General features: G+C 32.4%; 1 protein-coding gene across 1 annotated transcript in view; it reads left to right on the forward strand.

Moving 5' to 3' along the window:
* The first annotated feature begins 77 nt into the window (after positions 1-77).
* Positions 78-23,180, forward strand: part of LOC132750950 (glucose-6-phosphate isomerase-like) — a 30,549-nt gene continuing 7,446 nt past the window's right edge. The window contains exons 1-14 of the mRNA XM_060741045.1: positions 78-325; positions 12,771-12,861; positions 13,233-13,370; positions 13,822-13,956; positions 14,598-14,741; positions 15,501-15,575; positions 16,713-16,757; positions 17,444-17,497; positions 18,394-18,454; positions 19,065-19,144; positions 19,613-19,696; positions 21,916-21,949; positions 22,006-22,146; positions 22,635-22,711. Coding sequence (XP_060597028.1) covers positions 183-325; positions 12,771-12,861; positions 13,233-13,370; positions 13,822-13,956; positions 14,598-14,741; positions 15,501-15,575; positions 16,713-16,757; positions 17,444-17,497; positions 18,394-18,454; positions 19,065-19,144; positions 19,613-19,696; positions 21,916-21,949; positions 22,006-22,146; positions 22,635-22,711 — 1,302 coding nt within the window. The 5' untranslated portion in view covers positions 78-182. The remainder of the gene's footprint in view (positions 326-12,770; positions 12,862-13,232; positions 13,371-13,821; positions 13,957-14,597; positions 14,742-15,500; positions 15,576-16,712; positions 16,758-17,443; positions 17,498-18,393; positions 18,455-19,064; positions 19,145-19,612; positions 19,697-21,915; positions 21,950-22,005; positions 22,147-22,634; positions 22,712-23,180) is intronic.

Below are 23,180 nucleotides of genomic sequence, written 5' to 3' on the forward strand. Positions count from 1 at the left end.
GCGCTTGCAAAAATTAAGGTGTGAAAAAATTATTTTAGTGGATAAATATAGAACATTGTTCTACTTACCATTTCATGCAATCAGACGTTGGCAAAGGTGAAGGTCGTAGTTTAACGAAGGTTGTAGCCGACGATTCAAGTTTCGATTATATCCTGTTTGCAAACTGACTTGACAACATAGACATGGCATCGACAATACGACCAGCGTTAAAGACTCAACAGTCGTGGAAGAATCTTCAAGAATTCTTCGATAAAAATGGGAAGAGCATCAACATGCTTGAGATGTTTAAAGCTGATCCTGAGAGATTCAAGAAATTTAGCATCAGGTAGGCTAGTCCAACTAATTAGACTTGTCAAAGAGACACCGAGATAATTTTGGACGGGCGCTGTCTTTTTCCAAGTCCAACCACGAACTGCATTTTTATGCACGGACGCTTCCCAATTAGAAGTTGTTGGGAGCGAAAACTAGAAAAGTTTCAAAGAAACGGTCTACATTACCTGAAAGAGAATCGTTTTTTTATGCAAGGTTCCAAATTATCATACTTCAAAGTCGAACAGAAGTCTAAATATTCCACTTTAATTTTTTTAATCGTTGAAAATTATTGAAAGCGGCCATATTGGAAAACGGTGTCATGATAAAATTGTAAACACTGGTAAAATCCATGGTGTAACACAGGTATCGGCGGCAATCGATTGTATTTGCCAAGCTTTATTATACAATTTGTTTATGTTATTTATATGAATTATTGCAGGAATAACTCTTTTATTCACACACAAATATTTCAGCATTAAAAAGAGAATGTGTAAAGGAAATTATGATAACCTTACTTAGAAATTAAATAGTTTATGATGTCCGATGTCAGATCATACTGCATTTAAGTCCGTTTAAATTGTCAAATTAGATATTATTAAGTTGGATTTTTTAACATCTGTGATCATTAGGTGAAATTTCTGAACTAACTTTTTATTTTATAACCCTGCCATGACTTCCCACATACGAAAATACAATGTAATTGTAGGTACATCTTAATGAATTATAATTATACTATACATGATGAAGCAAAGAAGAATTTCAATTTATATTACACTCCATATCAATTTCTAGTTTATTATCTTTAAAAGAAATTGAGGACGGTTGTGTATGGGAAGAAGTTCAAAACAACCAAAAATAACTTTAAAACTCTGAAAAAAAATCTTAAAATTTCAAACTATAAAATGGAATTTCAGACAGTCCTCAGTAAAATATAATTGTCGCACAGATTTGACGGGGTTTATGATAAAAACACAGCAAGCGGAAATTTAGTGACCGTTATTTAGATGTTGAATAGCATAACAATGTAAGACAGATGGGAGAAATGTTGGAACGACTGTCGCAAAAGGCACCAAAACCTCTGATACCCATTAAAAATTCCATGTTATCTAGTTCCCGTTGAACGGCACCACGAATGTGTCACATTGAAAGTTCCATGATTACCGCCGTATTATGTACACATCTGTGGATGTTGATTAAAAATTTCAACATTATTGTGTTTAAGTGATCAATTCTGTTTAAACCGGCGAAAGGGAGCACTTGAACCTACCAGAGCCGTCTTTGGCACTCCTGTGTATTTATGTTTCGATTTTGCAGTTTCAGGCGTTTTTGGTGGGTTTTTTTGGAGGGTGGATACATGAATGTGGATAAGTTTTTTCTGTTTCTTTACATTTCTTTGCTTGTTTGCCGAACCTTGTATTGATAATCATTATCTGTTTGTTACGGTTCGGTATACATGTATACAATATGATAAACAAGATGAACAAGGAAAGGCGGCGTTCAATGAACGCAAACCCCACACGACCCAGGAACATGAACCATTGGCAAGGAGCCCAGTAGGATCCTAAATTAAAACGGGAAAGGGCGCAAAGGAGAGCACGGTCAGGCTTATCACTAAATGTAACTGAGAAGGAAATCAAAGAAAATAAATAAATGAATGATTAATAGGACCACAAAGTTAACGAGCACAGGGGAAGGGGATAGGAAATTCGGGGAGGGGGCGAAATAAAGAAATAAAACTAGGGGCAAAGGGAAGATACTTACCAAAGAGGAAAAAACAACAAGGGACACAAACAAAAGTGTCACCAAAACAGTATGAAACAGGACCACTAAGTTAACGGGCACAGGAGAAGGGGATAGGAAATTCGGGGAGGGGGCGAAATAAAGAAATAAAACTAGGGGCAAAGGGAAGAAACTTACCATAGACGAGAAAACACAAGGGACACAAACAAAAGTGTCACCAAAAACAGTATGAAACAACAAGACATACAACTTATACATTTATAAGTCTCTTAATCCGTTCATTTGAAAATTCTGATCTTCTCAATGACTTTTTTTAATATCCTCTACTTAAAATTTATTTCAATTAAAATATGTGACCCTTCCTTTATAGTTACACAGCATATGGCTGGATCACAATAAAGTTCCTTTTTAGTAAATTAATAAAGTATGTCAAGAAGACATTTAACTTTATCAATAGGTTTAATATGGTATTATATATCGGCAATCGGTGAAAAAGAGCTCTTGAAATATTATTTGTACAAATACTGAATAATTTGAAGTGTATTTCAAATAGTTTTCCTTCAATATTTCTTTTACGTTCTTAATTGTCATATAAATATGCATGTATAAATGAAGTCAGTATTTTATCCGAGAGTGACATTTGGCAGTCATTAGCAGTAAACAAGAAGGCAAACCACCAATTGATAATGTTGAGTACATGTATTAAAATATTTAAAAATATTAAACAACAGTACTTGTACGGAGCCTATTTGCGACCATTGCATTTTAGGTTAAATACAATGATACTTTTCAATAGTATTTAATAATACACACGTTTATTAAAAAATAATGAATAGATTTATTTCCCCCGATATTTTGTTTAATTTAATCCTCATGCGTAACCCACACTTACCTGCTAGACACAGTGGTAGCTACTACCAGCTTTCACGGAATCGATTTTTTACGATGACGTCATAACATGTCCGCCGAAGATAGAGTAGACAGTAAAAATTTGAAATAAATCGCATGTATGCGTTAAGACAGGTGCAATCTAATATTTTTTCTAGGAGAAGTTAGTTCTAAAATTTATATTCTATTGATCTTTAGAAGTAATTGAAGTTACTTTCAGGTTTAAGCAGTAAAAATCAGTCCAAACTATCGAAAGTGTTGCCGGAAGATTTTCCGTGCGTAAAAATGACAGTTAAAATTAGGCGTAACGGTTTGACAGTAAGAAAAAAAAGTCTGTAAAATGGGTCAAACCGATCACGCCGAATTAATTAGGCTACAGGTAGGCTTTAGCATATTTCACTATTTTCAAGAATATCATACAGTTTATTTTACCTCTGTTCACTTATTTTAATAGAATCTAGTTTAGCAAACCCCAGAAATAATCAAGTGTGCACATGTTTCTGTATTTATGCTTTTATTTTAATTGGTGTTATTCTGAATTTTGTTGCAGTTTTAGAAATACAGTAGAATCCCTCCTTAAGACCACCCCGCTATTAAGACCATTTTTCAAAAGAACGGAATGTTCTGTTCTTTATATCAATGGTACCATTATCCAGAATTAGGACCACCTCGCTTATCCACTTTTAAGACCACCAGATTCAGTCCCAATTCATTGTTTTATTCTTTATCTGACCCCACTATTGAGACCACTGATATTAAAGTTAACACCTGCCTAATTCTTAAATTTGTTGTTATCATCTGCTTGAATGCTCTAAGGCATGACACTTGATTTCACAAGGTGTGAAAAACTGTTGTTATATGGGTTATTGTATGAAATAAGGTGAGAAAGTTAATTTTAGAGTGGTTTAATATAATGTTGCTTTCAGCGCAATTTATTTTGTGAAGAAATAATATCTATTGATAGATGAACTATGTACATCATAATTATGATAATCAATATTGAAATCAGACCAAAGGGAATTTAATGTTAAATTTCTTCAGAAATATTTCTACCTCTCATCACAATGACATTAGATGTTACATATTGTAAAGATACATTTTGTTTGTTTATGCAAAACGACTAAAATACACCGTGGTCATAAAGTATGTAAGCAATAAGTATATTCACATTTAAGACCACCCCGCAATTAAGACCACTTTGGACCAGTCCCAATGGTGGTCTTAATTGAGGGTTTTCACTGTAATTAAATAGTAAATGCCAATCTGCATGTGTGGACTTGGCTGCTATGGCACGGCTCACCTCAGCCTACTATTAAAACACTATTCATGAATTCGAAAACCTAGCTAAACGCCTGGGGAATTCACCTAATGGAGTGTAATAGTGAAGGCGATGTTTTCGGCCTTTTTTCAATTAAATTGAAATAAAACAGTTATTTCTTTATAAGAAAATAATTAAATGTCATTGAATAATTCCATACAAAAAATAAAATAAATACACAAGTTTACGCAGAAAAATAACCTTATTTATTATGGAAGATTCCACTACGTCTGTTTGAATTTTATTGATTTTCATTATAAATAATTTATTTTTTTGAATAATTTGCAATAGATTTTAAAGAAATATTGATAATTTTCAAAAACATCATTTTTTTTACCTTAAACGGTTAAATAATGATAGAAAAATAGAAATATCACGTAACTGTGTTATGTACTTCATTTGGTGTAATTCCCCAGAGCTAAAACGGTAACGTACCGGAAAACAGTGTTTAGCTAGGTTTTCGAAAAGGTCAATAAATATATAGATTCTCATTCTGTCTTTTGTCTGTGAATTTCGTTAATTTTGTGACAACTACAAATTGTATCTTTTAAAAATTTGTAGAAAATATTTCTTTTATTTAACCATGTTATGATGTAAAGGCTATTTAACAAGAAATTTTATTAAGAATATTTTGTACAAAAAAGGTACTTAGTTTGCTACAAAGCATAAATTTTTTTTGTTTACAAATAACATAAATTCCTCAGTAAAACTTGTAAATCTCAATTAGCATACTGAGTATCGGTAAGTCTTTAATGAACGTACTTTGTATTTGCTGGATGAAATAAGAAATAAAAAATAGGACTGAGATGACCATGATACAAAATATGTAGGTAAAGAAACTAGCTGTGTGAGGGCAGCAGCTCCGCATTAGCAAGCATGCTAAATTTGTTTATTTTCCAGGCCCCCATAAAATTAGATTTGTTAACTCCACTCTTGCAACAGATCTCTGAAAGTGTCATGATGTTTTTGTTTGATAAACGTAGGACATACTTTTATGTTCCAGGATAAATATTAAAACAGTTAGGCAGCTGTCAGATGACAGCAACTAAATGTAATTAATATATTGCAGCTATTGCCTGACAGCATAGTAAACACTTGGGTCTGCATCTGCGTGTCATTTTCTGTCACACTTGACTTCCAAAGCTTGTTTTTTGCCTACCACTTTAACTTTTTATATTCTATATAAATGTTGTCTTGCAGTATTATCCATTTATCTATGTAGGGTAAGTAATATTGATAAAAAGTAAGCTGATGGGAGTTTGCAAAAGTGTATGTAAAAGAAAAGGTAAAATTTATTACTCAAGTTTTTTAAAAAGTAACAGGTGAATGCATGTTTTGTAAGTTGTTAACTTACGTTTGCAGATAAAAAAAAAGAGACGCAAATTTTTATATCGGCAACCAGAACCAGTTTCTTATTAAATATTTTTTTAGTTCCTTGCTTTTCAATAAGGTGTACACACATTTAGATAATTAGTGTTTTATGTAAATGATTTGCAATGAATGTTAAATACCACTTTATGCTTTAAAAATGCAACACCTTGTGATTAACATACATGTAATTCAAATTCCTTTCAAGGGGACAGCTGTGCTATACTTTACCAATAAATAGGTTTTGAAAAGTGATGACTTACTACATGTATCATTTAGAAATTTCAATACAGCCACATGTAACAATCCTTTTTATGCTGTCATTTCTAAATGTATTTATAAGCACCTTTATAACAGCTCATTTCTCACCAAACATTGCCCATTTGATTAAGAATCTAGTTTCAATGTGATGTAATGAAGGTGCCAGTTCATGCTTGAAATAACATACAGAGGGCACAGTGTGTACCTGAGGTCCCCCCCCCCCTCACCAGTAAAGCGTGAAAGTCGCCATATGGCCTATACTGTTTTGGTGTGTCATGAACACCCCCACCTTTACCCCCCCCCCCAAAAAAAAAAAACAACAAACTATTATTGTAGATCACTGTCCAAGACCCTAACTTATAATGGATAAAGACTGATTTGTCCCCCATTTTTGAACATAATTCCTTGTTAAAGTATTGCATGCAAGATCAATATTTACAAAGACTGAAGATTTTCATATGAAACTTATAAGACTGTAGATTTTCATATGCAACTTTTCATTTGTCTTAGGAGTAAAATAAGTAGATCATTGACTAAAATTCTAGTAATAATTCCTTTTAAAACAGTTAAGTCCATGGGCCTTATTATCAAAACAAGTACATGTATTGAGAATGGTGAATTGCGCTGTCAGATTTCTCCCTATGAATATCATAGTAACTGAGAAATATGATAATTTGCATAACCTGGGGCCACCTATAAACATTGCAGACTGACCGATATCCTAAGATCATCATTTTAACTTTGGTGATGCAGCAGTCAATACCAGTAAAATCAGTCTGTGAAGCTACTTATAAATTTATAGAAATATTATGTACTGTTGTACCAAATGTAGGTTTTTTAGATTGCCTTAAAAAATATTTTCAGTATACAGGATTATGTTTAGTAAATTTAAGTCATATTAAAATCGCAATTTCATGCTACACAGTAATCATCCCATATACATTTTACTCCTGTTTTAGTTATATCCTGTTACTGGACACCTTTGACATTGGGCTATGTTTACTTTGGTAAGACATTGGGCTATGTTTACTTTGGTAACTCATATCCTGTTTTCATGATACGTGAAACCTTCTCTTGCATGTTACAATGAACAAAGTTTTACTAGGATATAAGTTTTAGCTTTCATGAGGAATAGTGGGCGTTTTGTCTCACCTGTTCTCCACCATTTGATATATAGGTTTCTTTGTGAACATCAATAGAATTTCTAAGTAATAAGTTTGGGATTTTGTGACTATCGTTAAATAAATTTCAGCATCAAGTCTTATATATTCTCAGTATTGTCTCTATTTCAGCACACATGCCAAATTAGAATCAAGAGGCCATAGCATTTTTATCTCTCTTAGTCTGACATTATTTAAGCATGCCTTGATATAGAACCCACAAAAGGCTAAACCCATGTGTCAAGAAAAGTATATAAAAGTAAATGGCACCGAAAACCTTATTTTCCTGCTTGTGAAATACAGAATAGAGGCTGGGAATTATACAGAGTTACAGCATAGACCCAATGGCTTTGTGCCAACTGTGTGAAAGTTTATACCCAGATTTTGGACAGTTAAGATACTTGCCAAATTTCCCAGAAAGTGTGTGAATCTATTATATTTGTCACAGGGTCAAATATTTCCGGTGGAACAGAAACAAAACTCTGGGCGTAGGTTCGATGTTTTTAATGACTCCAAATAAAAATGGTCTAAAAATATAATAGATTAATAATTATACATCTTACAAGTACAATACATATAAAACAAAATACATTGAAATAACAATATATACACAATCGACGCGGAATAAGAAAATATAAAACTACATAAATAAGATTACAATCAATATCTTAATCTTAATACTATTTCTTACCACAGCGTCTGTAATTAAACTATTTCAATATAAATTGAAATAGGTAAAGTAAATGTAGATCGATATAAATGTTAAGTTTTTACTATGTCTGACTCGTAAGAGGTGACTGTAAAGAGTGAGCGGGACAGGAAAAGCAAACAGTGTGCAGAAGTAAAAACTATTTAAAAGAACCAATGGATATCTCTCTCACATAGAATCATACATAACAAACACAACAATTGGATAAGTTACAAGAAAGAAAGAGTGACCAGTGTTCACGATATTGCACGGGTGAGATCGACAATGTACATCATTGACAGAAATTGTCAATTTTCACCGATTCAATACCGGAAGTTAAATTTATACGATAAAACCTAAACGAAACCGAATAAAAACGTGCGTGCATGATGTTTCCGCTTAAATAAAACTATGGAAATCCACGGCTGCCATAACTATCAAATATTTCTTGTTGAAAAGAAACAAACTCTGGGCGTAGGTTCGATGTTTTTTAATGAATCCAGGTAAAAATGGTCACAGCGTCTGTAATTAAACTATTTCAATATAAATTGAAATAGGTAAAGTAAATGTAGATCTATATAAATGTTAAGTTTTTACTATGTCTGACTCGTAAGAGATGACTGTAAAGAGTGAGCGGGACAGGAAAAGCAAACAGTGCGCAGAAGTAAAAACTATTTAAAAGAACCAATGGATATCTCTCTCACATAGAATCATACATAACAAACACAACAATTGGATAAGTTACAAGAAAGAAAGAGTGTTCACTATATTGCACGGGTGAGATCGACAATGTACATCATTGACGGAAATTGTCGATTTTCACTGATTCAATACCGGATGTTAAATTTATACGATAAAACCTAAACGAAACCGAATAAAAACGCGTGTGCACGATGTTTCCGCTTAAATAAAACTATGGAAATCCACGGCTGCCATTACTATATAATTTCAATCTGTGACATATTCTTTGTACACTCCATTTACATTTATTTTATGCGTTTTTTTTAACTGAAAATTTGTATTTTGCCATTTTATTTTCTGTGTTAAACTTATATTTTTTCTAAACACAAAAAACTAATATTTTGCAAATTTATTAGTCCCCTACCGGTACCAGAGGGGACTTTAGGTTTATCGTCCGTCTGTCTGTCCGTCAGTTCGTCCGTCCACAAAACTGGATCCCGCAATAACGCAAAAAGTACTGAAAATATTTTTATGAAACTTGATCTATAAAATATATTGTTCAAGCACATTTTGGTTGCAGACTTATACTTCAAGCATTTTTGGTTGCAAACTTTTGTGTCAATAATGTGGCATGCATATTTTTAGCGAGGAATAACTTATCCTTTTTTTTAAATAATTAGCAATATTAAGGCAATTATACCCGTTCATCTAATAAGAAATATATATATACAAATTGTGCATACGTGCAGATATATCCGAACACGGGTCTTTCAAATAGATATAAAACACAATATGCTAAATTGAAGTTCAGTTGTGTTTATCTTCATCATTTTTTTCTCCTTGATATACTTCTTTTCTTTTTACATAGTCTTAGGACCTTTTTATCTTGGCATGACTAACAGTAAAGGAAAAGAAGAAAAAAATAGCAACAAACAGCTTTCATTATTGTTCTTTTTTTAGATTTGAAATAAATTTGATTATATAGTAGATAAAAACTATATTAACTGGTATTCTAAAAAACATTGACGCAAGGGCATTATTTATATGTCAACAATTCACATGTTTCTTTAAATTGTTCCTTATTATTGACCAATCGAAACATCTTCAAAATTTCCTAACTCGAACAATGACTTTAAGTAGTTTTGTCACATATCAGTCAATGTAAATTACCAATCGTATATCAGTTATATTATGATCTAATAGTCAAAATAATTTTTAGAATACCAGTTGACATATATGATATGTACATCAAATCCGAAATATTGAAAACAAGCATGTCATTTTAACTTTTAGTTTATAAGTACATTACATACTTTATGTCTAAAGCAACTGCTGATCTTTACATACGAAACAAACAAAATAACATTTATTGTGGTTTTGATAAACTTTGGAAATTTTGCCGAGTAACATCGTATGTGTGCACATGTCCTTATGTTTATGATGAAAATAATTCACTTACATACAGCAGTACTCTCACATACGTTTTTTTTGTATGTAGTTTTCATTTGCATTTTACATATGATGACATATTTTAGAATTGAAATATCAATAAATATTTTTCTTCTATGTGCTATTATTTTGTTTGCAGGCTTTTACTGATGATTATAGTATTGAACTGAGAACCATGTAATTTTAAACATGAAAGAAGAAAGTATAAATAACATTTATAACAAAAACAAGTAAAAGAACATAAATGTCAATAATTGCCATAGAAAATATGTTAATAAATATAAACTACTACAATCCTTATGCAAAGTTTTACTATGAATTTCAATAGAATAAGAATAAGTTTGCAACCAAAAATGCTTGAAGTATAAGTCTGCAACCAAAATATGCTTGAACAAGATATTTTTGTGTATTGAACGTTATCTTCGGACTTGCGACCTAAACCATTTGTACTGCATTGACAGAAACATATTTTGTTATTGTTAAATGCAGTTCAAAGCTTACAAATTCGAATAAATTAGGAGAAAAACCGACCAGAACAGTCACATGTCAAATTTCAAAATATCTACATGATCAGTTTATATCTTCAATTACTTCGTCAAAACAGAATCCAGGATGCTGAAACCTTAAACCGAGTGTGGTATATATATTGCATTATAGAATAGACATACTAATGAACTTCAAAATAACAAAGAAACTCACTTGCCTGACAAAAATTCATTCACCCGTTTAAAAAAATCACGCCGTGTTTGCCATTTTGTCAAGTTTGCAACCAAATCGCTCGCTTGAACCAAGTGTGCAACCACTTCACTTCCTGCCCCTTGTATAAGTTGCTAGTCATCAACCACATCATATGTGACAAAGTTTTCAACAACTTCTTCAATCATGATAGGATTTTCTTCAAACTCCCACATCATAATAATATTACAAGGTTTATAAATCTAGCATCCATATTTCCAGAATTATCTCCTTAAACTTTTAATTTTTCTTAGTCATTCTTTTAACTTTCATTTACTTCAAATTCAAAATAAACATTCATTATTCATACCTTCATTACTAATTGTTCTTTGTTGCACTCACATCATGTATGACATCTTGCATCTTTATTTCAAGAGTTATCTCCTTTTTAAAAATTTTGCTTTTAAAAATGTTATATTTTGATAACAGGGATGTTTAAAAAATAACTGTAGAGTGTCCTTCAGTCCATCTGTCTGTACATAAAAACTGTTTCCTGTGATCACTTTTAAAGAACTTTTTCAACAAATTTACTTAAAATAGAAACATAAGTGAATGGCCAATGGCCATTCAGAATGTTGCTGGGGTTCTAACCGGTAGGGGACTTATGGATTGCTTGCAATACTATGATAATTGCTTGTTTTGTATAGGCATGTTTTTATTATGTGAGAATGCAAGAAAAAATGTGATGGTCTCTCAACAGTCAATTCTGCAGATTTATGTGCCAATATAGAGATAATACTTCATTGCTGACAAGCATGTCACAGAAATATCATTGCTTGATAGTATCATCATTGGGTTGATTAACCTTGTAATCAATATATGTTACTGGCTCTGCTAGGGGTATATGAAAATGGATAGTAATCTCTTTCCTCTTGCTGGGAATGACACTGTAGATTGTTCCCAATTGGGAAAGTATGAAAAATAGCTTGAAATATATTAACAATGTTACAATGATGTTTTATCTATTAAATTTTGCTTAGTTTCATAAAACATTTATTTCAGTTTTAAGGGTATACAGCTTTACTTTAGCTAACTAGATTGTATTAGGATAAGAATCCTTTTAAAGTGAAATTTGAATAATTGAAGTTTTCATAAAAATTTGCAAAAGTTAACGACACATGTACTGTAAATTGCAGGAGGATTGTTTTGTTAATACTGAAGATTTATTCTGATTTTTTATAATATTAACATTGGTATAAAGAAACAACAGGGATTCAGTTTGTTAAAATGTTATTAAAACTTGACCGGGAAACACTGTGGCTGCATGGTTACAGGTTTTGTAATTTCTATGTCTCCCCAGTTAAAATTTGCTTCTCACCCTTTTGATTTTCTTGTACATTAAAAAGATAACATAAAGTTTTACTGTCATTATCTGTTTTTTGTTTGTTTGTTTTTTTGAATGTAAATGTATGCACCACTAAACAAAACAAAAAAATTCAGTCTTTCATCATATTGAAAATTTGAAAGTAATTTCCATAAATTAAGATTATTGAATGTTTGATGCACTAAAATTTTGTGTGCAGTATTTGATTGCAAGATAACGGTATATTGATGTTAGTTTTAAATGTAAAGTTTAGAATAAAAAAAAATAATATTAAAATTAATGCATGGGAACATTTCATGTGTTCTAGTTGTAGGACAAACAAATGGTAGAATTAACTGGACCAGCAAAATCAAATTTTGACTTACTTGTCTGTTTTCATTTCATGACTTGTCCATATGTTATTTAAAAAGTAAATTCTGGAAAAATACCACAACCTGAGCAATATGGACAGGCCTTGGTGGTTGAGTTAACTTTATATTTCATATCACATGGTCCTCATTAATATGGGTTTGCTATCTAGCTAGCATAAGGTTAAAGGTTCTACTAAGCTGCCCACCATCAGATTATGGACAGAACGGTACCTGAGATCTTTTTTTATTCTGTAAAGCTGGAACCTTGCCACATGACCGTCCTAGTGCTGATGTAACTGTTATTTACAACCTTACTAAAAAAATAGGGGGAAAAAATTAAATAGAAAATACTGATTTCTGATTATGAAACATAACATTTAATTTTTTAACATTGGTTAAGTACATGTAGGTAGGTATGTTTGCTTCCTTTTATATTAAACATTTTGAACATTTACATTGTATATTGACATGATTTTGACTTCAATTTTTATTTCAGTACAAAATTGAATGACAAAGAAGGGGAACTACTGTTTGACTTCTCTAAGAATCTTGTCAATGAAGATGTCATGAAACTTCTCTTTGATCTGGTACGTCATGTTTTTGGAATATTATTACTTATACCTTGAAACTTGATAGTGAAAATATCATCGCTGTCTGATTTTAAGTACGTCATGTACATACTTTTGAAATCCATTTGTAGTTTCCTTTGAAGTCAGTAACAGACCTCTTTGGCATAACTGCATGTTCTGTGTAGTTTTCCTCACTTGTTAAACATCTAATATGATTTTGCTGTTTTTCTCAGTTGTAAAACATCTAACATGCTCTTAATCCATAATCTAACATTATAAAAACACATGTTTGACATTTCTAAATAATTAAAAAAATATATATATGGATTTTTGAGGCATAATGTGCCTTTAACAAAATATGAACAAGTAATGATAATGATATATTTTAGGCTCGGGAGAGAAAGGTGGAGGAGATGAGGAATGCCATGTTTGGTGGCGAGAAGATCAACTTTACCGAGGATAGAGCTGTCCTTCATATTGCCTTGAGAAACAGGTCAAATAAACCAATCATGGTTGCCGGAAAAGATGTAAGTATACACTACAGACCCCTATGTTGTATCAGATCTAAGATCTTTATGCTATTTATAGCCTGGTTGCTAAGCAAAACCTCCTTCCTGGAAACTTTAGTATTTAATCTAATTCACTGTCTTATAATTTTGATAAATTTTCATACCCATGAAAACAAAAAACAGTTACTGGTAATGAAGATAAAATTTTTGATTTTATAAATGATATTTGCAGTGAAGGTATTTATTGCAAAGATTTGTTAGCTTTAATTATATTTCTTCAAGTGAATTTCATAGACATTGCATGTATCAGTTGAGATCATAGTGATGTTTTGTAGCCATCAATATTAGGCCAGCCGGCTGAACATTAAATGTCTAAAATTGAACCTGACAGCTAAAAGGCTAGAATAAGAATATAATTTAAATATTATTCTCAAAATGTTTATTCCAGTTTTTGTATTATAACATGTAGGTGATGCCAGATGTGAATCATGTGTTACAACATATGCGCAAGTTTACCACGATGGTTCAGTCTGGGGAATGGAAAGGTCATACAGGAAAACCAATCAAAAGTGTTGTTAACATTGGTATTGGTGGATCTGATCTGGTAAGTGCGATACTTTGTTATTCCTTAGAAAGATCTAGATTGGAGAATTATAGAATTATATTTGGAAGTTTTTATGTAATCTGGATAGGAGAATCTTATTCTGTAAACTGTTTTATAATATTTTATGTATTTTTATAACAATAATGAATAATATCATCAAAAATTGATGTATATAAGGCCAAAATATATATCCATAGTAAGTAACAAGCATTATTTTTCAAGAAAAATCATTGAGCAAAAGCTCATAAAATAATGTTTGAAATTGTACATGTATCTTAGGCTTAGCAAGTTGACAGTTCTTTTATCACAATAAAAACATTTGTTTCTCTTGCTATTTGAAATTGTCTTTTAATAGTAAATTAGTTTTCTGATATCATCCGGGTTTTATCTAAGCTCATATTTTGGGAAGGAGTCACTTCATCTTAAGTTTAAAACATTACCTTAAATATTTACATTTGTATTTAAATTCTATATGATAAATGTCTCCTCTTGGTTTAGATTTGGAATTTTTCTTTTTGATAACCAAAATGCTTCAATTAGAGATTCTAATCAGATGTGCCATTTGTCCTACTTTATCTGCTCGCATAATTTTGCCAAAATTTTCCATTACCCTTAGTATTTATATGGTTGAATATTTACAGGGCCCCTTAATGGTAACTGAAGCCCTGCAGCCATACCAATGTGGACCCAATGTTTATTTTGTTTCGAATATAGATGGAACGCACATGGCTAAAACATTAAAATGTCTCGACCCAGAAACCACTTTGTTCATCATAGCTTCCAAGGTAAATTTTACTGTGTAGTGTAAACATGAAAATAAATAACTTAAGTATCTGTCACTTTGAAAAGAAATTTTTCTCATTTGGAAAAGTTATCATTAAGGGTATAGGTAAAAATGATAATGTCGAATTCAGTGTAAAATTGGCCTTTTCAGAATGCTTATGTTGATTTATTTTGTTGTTGTTAAAATCCTAAGAATTTTTAGTGATGATAATTGACTTATCACCGCCATAGTGCAGTAATGGGCTAACTCTTTAAATTATTTAATAGAAGTTAACCAATTACTGCACTTAAGTGATGTTATTACCATTTTTCCAAAATACATTGTCATTTTTATTCCTGAAGGAAAAAAAACAAACTTTGCCATGACATTAGCTAGGCCATTGTAACTGAATGCTACTGACTTTGAAATAGTTTCCTCTTACAACTGAGGAGTAAAAATCTTTTAAAGGACTTTGAAGTCCTACATAATGAAGAAGGTAACCAGCTTGCTTGAAGAATGACGATGGTTCTATGCCAGTTCCCGGGTATGCCTGAAAATACACAGAGAGACCTCCTAGGTCTGCCTCTGTTTGTAAAGCTGGAAAATTGCTTTATGACCATGTAATTTTCAATATTGCTTTGACTTATAAACCAGTTAAAGCAAAAACTGTCTACAGTAAATTCACTTTTAAAGGCCAAATTCAGTAGGTCATTGGCTGTTTTCATTTTTGTTAACCTTTAGAAAGACAGAAGCAAAAATTTCATGTTCCTTTTTTCTCCAGACATTCACAACCCAGGAAACCATAACAAATGCCAATTCTGCTAAAGCTTGGCTGTTGGAGAAGATGAATGGAGATGTAAGTTATGATGTTATTTTATAATTACAATAAATAGATCAGTAATCCACTCAAAATCATAAAATTAAAACATCATTAACACATGTATGCCCTTTCTACAGAAATATGCCTTTAAGTTGAGTATATTTTTTGAAATCGTGATGATATTGAATTATAACAGATATCCGACATTTTGGTGCCAATTAATTTCCGCTATGAGTAACTTCTACTCACAGGATTTCAACCAAACTTCACATGTGAATATTGTGGGTTTGTGATATAAACATTTTTTTTGGAAAAAACCCTTTTTTCCCTTTTTTTTTTTTTTTTCCCCCATGGCATATTGGGAAAAATGGCCCCTTTTCACTGGGAAAAACCCCCGTTACAAGTTCAAACCTGGTATGAAAATAAAAAATTTTTCAAACTAAAAATTGGACTGTTGACTGGGGGCCCTTTCCTTTGAATACATTGGGGTCAAAAACCCCAATTTTCCGGGAAAATGGGCAAACGAAAGGGAACATCTCAAAATTTTGCCAAAAATTCAATAATTTTGCCTTTTTGGGGGTTTTTTCCAAAACCAAAAATTTATTTTAAAGGTGCCTGCAATGTTTAAAGGGGTTTAGGGTTTGAAGGGGGGCAAAAAAGGCCTTTTAAAACGTTGGTTTAAAACTTAAAAATTATTGGGGTCAAAACCGACCTGGGATCAGATTTTTAAACCCTCTCACAAGTCCAAAATCTTTCTTGGCGATGAGGGGGCTCCGCCCCCCTTCAAACCCCCCTAACAGAAAAGGGGGCACAATCCAAAATTTTCTTTGGCGATGAGGGGACTCCGCCCCCCCCTTCAAACCCCCCTAAAGAAAAGGGGCAACCATTCCCCCTTCTGGCAACCCCCTGATGTAATCTTTTGGATGGGGGGCGGCGCCGAAAAAGTGCTCAATTTTTTTAGCAACATTTCTCAAACGAAAACTTTATGTTTGGGGGTCCAAAAAAAGGGGGGGAAATTAAACCCTATTTTTTTCCCCCCCCCACTTTATTTTTTTTTGGGGGCCTTATAAGGGGGGAGGGGGTCGAAAGTGCGTTGTTTCGCGTATATATGTGGTAAAGGGTTAAATTTTGTCTAAATTCCTGTCACATATTTTGTCTTTCTTTTCTTTTCAGACAAATGCTGTTGCAAAACATTTTGTTGCCCTCTCAACTAATGATGTATGTATTTATAATTTATGGCACTTTGATAAACATGTTCTAGATATGGATTATCAAACAATTTTATTTTACTTTGCATCATAATTTTTGTAAATATTTTATTTTACTTTATTTAGATTTTTTTATTTCCCTGTCCCACCATTAATAAAAGGTCATTTGGCTTAAATGGTTTACACATATTAATTTAAGCACAATGCGAAACAAGTTCTTGCAACTTATATTAATCACTTTCAAGTCCACTTCCTGTAACCAACCAGTACTGGTGTCATATGAAGAAACATGATTGTGACAAGATTAGGGCTTGGGTTGAGAGGCAGATACCTTAACCACTAAGCCACTGCTCCCATTTAAAAGGTCATTTAACCCTTAATCTTCTGAATTTCTGAAATGGACTTGTCCATCTTCAAATTTTGGAACCGTACCATTATCAACTATGGGGATATGAAGATGAAAATTCTAATTTAGGAGCCTGGTCAGACTGCACACACAAGAACAGGATGGCCTGTCTCTATACTGGTGGCATAGGCTAATCACTTTTGTTTTCAAAAAATACATGCACATATTAATTTTGTGCATTTCATATAATAAAGATATGTTTTAAGAACATTTGAAAATTTTAAGACATTTTTTTCTCTGATGCTTTTAATTACTTGAAGAAATGGTAAAATATGTTTTGTTTGTTTCAGAAATTGGTGAAAGAGTTTGGAATTAATGAAGCTAACATGTTTGAATTTTGGGATGTAAGTTGCTTTGTTTTGTTTATGTTTATATCTCAAATATCATAAATATTTTATTATCAACATTTTAGACAGATTATATGGCCCACTATAAATGGTTGTAAGTAAATATGACCCAAGTCACTAGGTCAGGCACATATAGCGAACAACCACATATATATATTTAAGGTGATATAACCGTTTTAAGTAAATTAAAAGAATTTATAATACCAATACCAGTAATTGTTTTCTTTTTTTTAAAGATAAAAAGAAATTTTCAAAAATTTTGGCAACACCCCAGGGTATGTTATGTATAAAAACAAAAAATGTCTTTGATTTTAAAAAATGAAAATTAATGTTCAAACAACAAAAATCTTTCTTTGGTGGCCCAAGACCTTCATCATTTCGGGGTTTTGTATTCAAAATGGGTACGGGACTGAAAAAAAAACAGTGGGGACCAAAAATTCAGTTTGATTTTTTTGCACTTGTCAGAGTTTTTAACCCAAATGGCTGCATACAAAAAGGGTTTTAAACATTTTTTATTAAACCCCGATTTTTAAAAAAAAGTTTTGCAACTTATATTAATCACTTTTAAGTCCACATCCTTGAACCAACCAGTACTGGTGTCATATAAAGAAACATGGTCATGAAGCGAGAGTATCATACAGAATTATATTTTGAAAAAAAATTGATTTATAAATTCTAAATCTATTTACCCAATAACTGGGTTAATATTTGAAAAAGTAGAAATTCTGCAATAGTCATGATAAAGTTGATCTCCAAGGTGTGTCAGATGACCTTCTAAAGGAAAGCGAATGTCAAGATGCTTCATTGTCTTATATACAAATTAATTTATACATGAATTATATTATACATGTATATCATATAAGGCAATGAAGATACTGTTTTGTATATTACAGTGGGTAGGAGGAAGGTACTCCCTATGGTCAGCTATTGGAATGTCTATAGCTTTGTTTATTGGTGAGTTAGCTATTTACTATGTACACCATATTGTTAATAATTTATGGTCTCGGGGGTGTGAATAATCAAGGAGGGGGGTGGGGGTGCATTTATAACAGTTAAACATCTGCAACACTTGTTAGTAGATTATAAAGACAATAAATTTGTCTTACTTCAATGAACCATGTTGACGAAAAGAATCTTTCATGAATGTATTTTAAACTTATTTAAGCTTATTTTGCCACAAAAAGGTAAATGATGTCACTGATGAAGGAAATCAGATTAATCAAATCAAAAGATATGTAAAACAATCGCTGTGATACAGGTAAAAACATAATACTTGTATTTATAACCAATTTGTCAAATAGACAAACTTATAGAATTGTGCACATGCAAAGAAAAATCAGCAGGATTAGGATAAAAGTTATCTTGATATAGTAACTGTTGATGTATACATTTATGATTTTGGGAGGCTAGCTAGAACATTTGTGTAATTTTACCAGGTTCAGTACTAATTTCAAGTCCAAACATAAGCCACGACCAGTTTATTATTTAAATTAAGCATAGTAAGAGTTGAAAAATGCTGATAAAGTTTGTTATGTATAATTATTATTGGTTGAATGTATTGCAGGAATGGACAACTTTGAACAACTTCTTGCAGGAGCTCATTATATGGATCAACACTTTTTAAACACCCCCTTAGAACAAAATGTGAGTATTAAAATTGCAGAAAAAAAAATGTCCGAATTGAGTCTGGACTATGCAAACAGTACAATGCCCTGGCTAGCCGAGACATGTATGCAGTCTAAATAGGGCGCTTATCATCTTGGCTGCTTAAATTTAAGATTTGTAGTGTTACAGTTACATGTAGTTCTAAAATCAAAGTATAACATAAAAAAAGTTCATAACTTAATGAAGTGACTTTTGTAGAGAAGGGCTGAAAATTTTAGAAAATAAAAATCATCACAATTTTCCTAATCAATTGAAATCCATGTATATATAAATAACAGATATTCATATAATAGCAGATAATTACAATAATTAATATCCATAATTGAGCAACTCATTAATAAAGTTGTAAAATGTTGTCATTTTAAAAGCATATGACTCATTTCTTGAAAGAATATCTTATTGAAAATGTTTCTTGTAACATAATAAATGTAACTTTATTTTTTCCAGATTCCGGTGATTTTAGCACTGCTGGGCGTGTGGTATAATAACTTTTTTGGGGCAGAGACACAGGCACTGTTACCATATGATCAGGTTAGTTTATTTTATTACAATCATTACTAACATATGGATAAAAATATATAACTTAGATATACAAACTATATGAACAGCTGTCCAATACATCCTGGCATCCATTTCCAGATTTTGGTTAATGTTTTTTTTTTGCAGTAAAATATTTTTCTATCTTCTTTAAATTCTATCATCAATATATAATTATTATCATACTTTTATCTTGTTTACTTTATCCAGTACCTAATTAGTTTAGCGTGCTGTCTCCTTTGACAACTGTTATTCTATAAATAGTAATTTTACGATCTATTTTCAAACAAGAAGCACAACAATAACACATAACAATAACAACAATAAGTTCAACAGTACCCGCATAGATTTGCAGCATATTTTTATAAATGTGTCATTTGTTCAACAGTACCTGCATAGATTTGCTGCATATTTTTATGCCCCCCTTCGAAGAAGAGGGGGTATTTTGTTTAGCTAATGATGGTCCGTCGGTCTGTCCGTCGGTAGACCACATGGTTTCCGCTGATTATCTTAAAAGGTATTTATCACAAAGTCTTCATATTTCACATAAGTGATTGGTCATAACTAGTAGATGACCCCCTATTGAATTTGGGGTCACTGGTCAAAGGTCAAGGTCACAGGGGCCTTAAATTTTCAAAATGGTTTCCGCTGATTTTCTTGAAAAAGTATTCATCACAAAAGTCTTCATATTACACAGAGTGATTGGTCATAACTAGTAGATGACCCCTATCGATTTTGGGATCACTAGGTCCCAAAGGTCAAAGTCAACAGGGGCTTTAAATGTCAAATGGTTTTCCACTGATTATCTTGAAAAGTATTCATCACAAAAGTCTTCATATTGCATATAGTGATTGGGCATAACTACAGAAGACCCCTATTTGATTTTGGGGTCAAAGGTCAAGGTCACAGGAGCCTTAAATGTCAAAATGGTTTCCGCTGATGTATCTTGAAAAGTATTCATCACAAAGTCTTCATAATGTCACATATGTTGGTCATAACTGTAAGATGCCCCTATTGATTTTGGGGCCACTAGGTCAAAAGGTCAAGGTCTAACAGGGGTTTTTAAATGTCAGAACGGTTTCTTGCTGATTATCTTGAAAAGTAATTTTCATCACAAAGTTGTTCATATTTCAATATTGATTAATCATAACAAGTTAGATGACCCCTTATTGATTTTTTGGGGTCACTAGGGTCAAAGGTCCCAAGGTCAACAAAAACTTTAAAATGTCAAAATAGTTTCAGGCTTTTAAATCTTGAAAAAGTAATTCATCACCCAAAGTCCCTTCATATTTTCACAATAGTTATTTTGGTTCATTACTAGTAAATAAAACCTTTATTTGATTTTTGGGTCACTTAGGTCAAAAAGGCAAGGTCACAGGGGGCCCTTTAAATGTCGAAATGGTTTTCCGCTGATTAATCTTGAAAAGTAAATTCACAAAGTCTTCATATTTCACTTTGATTTGGCATAACTAGTAGATGGACCCCTAAATTGAATTTTGGGGGTCACCTTAGGTCCCAAAGGTCAGGTCACAGGGTTCTTTGAAATGGAAATGGTTTCAGCTGATTATCCTTGAAAGATAAAAATTATCACAGTTTTCAATATTTTCCCAATGTGATTGGGTATTTAACTAACAGATGACCGTATTCTTTTTGGGGTCACTAGATCAAAGGTTAAGAATCAACAGGGGCCTTAAGTGTCAGACTGGTTTCTGGCATATTATCCCTTGAAGATTTTTTATCACAAGTTAAGTGAACCTATTGATTTTGGGGGTGAGTATAGGTCAAAGGTAAAGTTCACAGGGTTCTTGAAAATGTCAGTTTGGTTTTTCTGGTTTATTATCTTGATTAAACTATTTATCCACAAAGTCTTCATATTTGTTTAATATTGATTGGGTTAATACCCTATTAGATGACCCCCTATGAATTTTGGGTCACTAGTTCAAAGATATTTTTTTTTTTTTTCTTTTTTTTTTTCTCCTATTTTTTTTTTTTTTTTCAAGGTCACAGGGGCCTTAAAATATCTCATTATCTTGAAAACTGTTTATCACAGAAAGTCTCCATTATTTTTCTTTTCCGTAATTGAAACACTTCCATGTACCCATTTATGGCAAGTTTCTGTAGCAAAATTACCAATTATGTTAGTCAAGGGCTAGAAAGGGGGGCATATGTGTCGTTCGACATTCTTGTTTATAACTGTGTCATTTGTTCAACAGTACCTGCATAGATTTGCTGCATATTTTTATAACTGTGTCATTTGTTCAACAGTACCGCATTTGATTTTGGGTGATAAATTTTTAAAAAAGGGGGCAAAGGAAAAGTAATTGGGAAGTATGTAACAAGAAGTTACAAACAGGTTGAAATTTTCAAAAATTTGGGCCTATCGGTTTGGGGGGAACCTGGGGAAATAAAAGGACAACACGCATTTTATCAACTTATACATCAAGGTATGTACCAAAGTTAATGGATATATAAATTTTACTGGAATTGACTTATTAATGAGATTTTTTAAGGTTTAACCGCTAATTCAAATATGGACAACATTGGATTCATCATCAAGGGGCCACTGGTGCAATTCTCGGGCAGGGTGTAATTTCGCTTTGGTAGTTGATCCCAGGCATTTAGTCTAATGGTCATTTGTCTCTCATTACAGATTCAGAAATCGTGTAGTTGGTCACTAGTGGTGAATTTGGTTTGTTAACTATGAAAGCTGGTGAGGTAGATCAACCACCCAGGTGTTACATGTGTCAAAATTTGCATATAAAATCAAAACAAACAAATAAACGAATAAAACAGGTTTAAAAAAAGACAAAAACTAAGAATTGGATGAACTTAAGTTTTTTGTTCAAGAAAAAAAAAATGACCATTCATTCATTTGCTTGCTTGCTTTATTCATATGTTTATTCATTCATTCATTCATTCATTTTTTTTACAGGAACTAGATTAATACCATGTGATTTTCTGATGCCTGTTCAAACACAAAATCCCATACAGAATGGACTGCATCATGAGGTAAACATTATATGAGCCGTGTCACGACAAAACCAACATAGTGGGTTTGCGACCAGCATGGATCCAGACCAGCCTGCGCATCCGCGTAGTCTGCTCGCAGCCTGATCAGGATCCATGCTGTTCGCTTACAAACCCTATAACAAGTAAAGAAACTGATAGCGAACAGCATGGATCATGATCAGACTGCGCGGATGCGCAGGCTGGTCTGGATTGATGCTGGTCGCAAACCCACTATGTTGGTTTTGTTGTGACGCGGCTCATATTCATAAATCAAAATAATTGTTAAAGTAGCCATGAGTAAAATCACTTGTGTTAAGATCTTAAAGCAGCTTGCTTTAGCAAAAGTATGAACTGGATTAATATACATTAGTACAATGTTTCAGTAAAATAATACAACATACCTTTTTATCTTCAACAGTACTGTTTTTGTGCCCCCACTTCAGTGGCAGGCATTTAGATTTACCCTTGT

Source organism: Ruditapes philippinarum, unplaced genomic scaffold, assembly GCF_026571515.1.
Source record: "Ruditapes philippinarum isolate M1 unplaced genomic scaffold, ASM2657151v2 ctg795_1_1_1_1, whole genome shotgun sequence".
NCBI classification, from domain to species: Eukaryota; Metazoa; Mollusca; class Bivalvia; order Venerida; family Veneridae; genus Ruditapes; species Ruditapes philippinarum.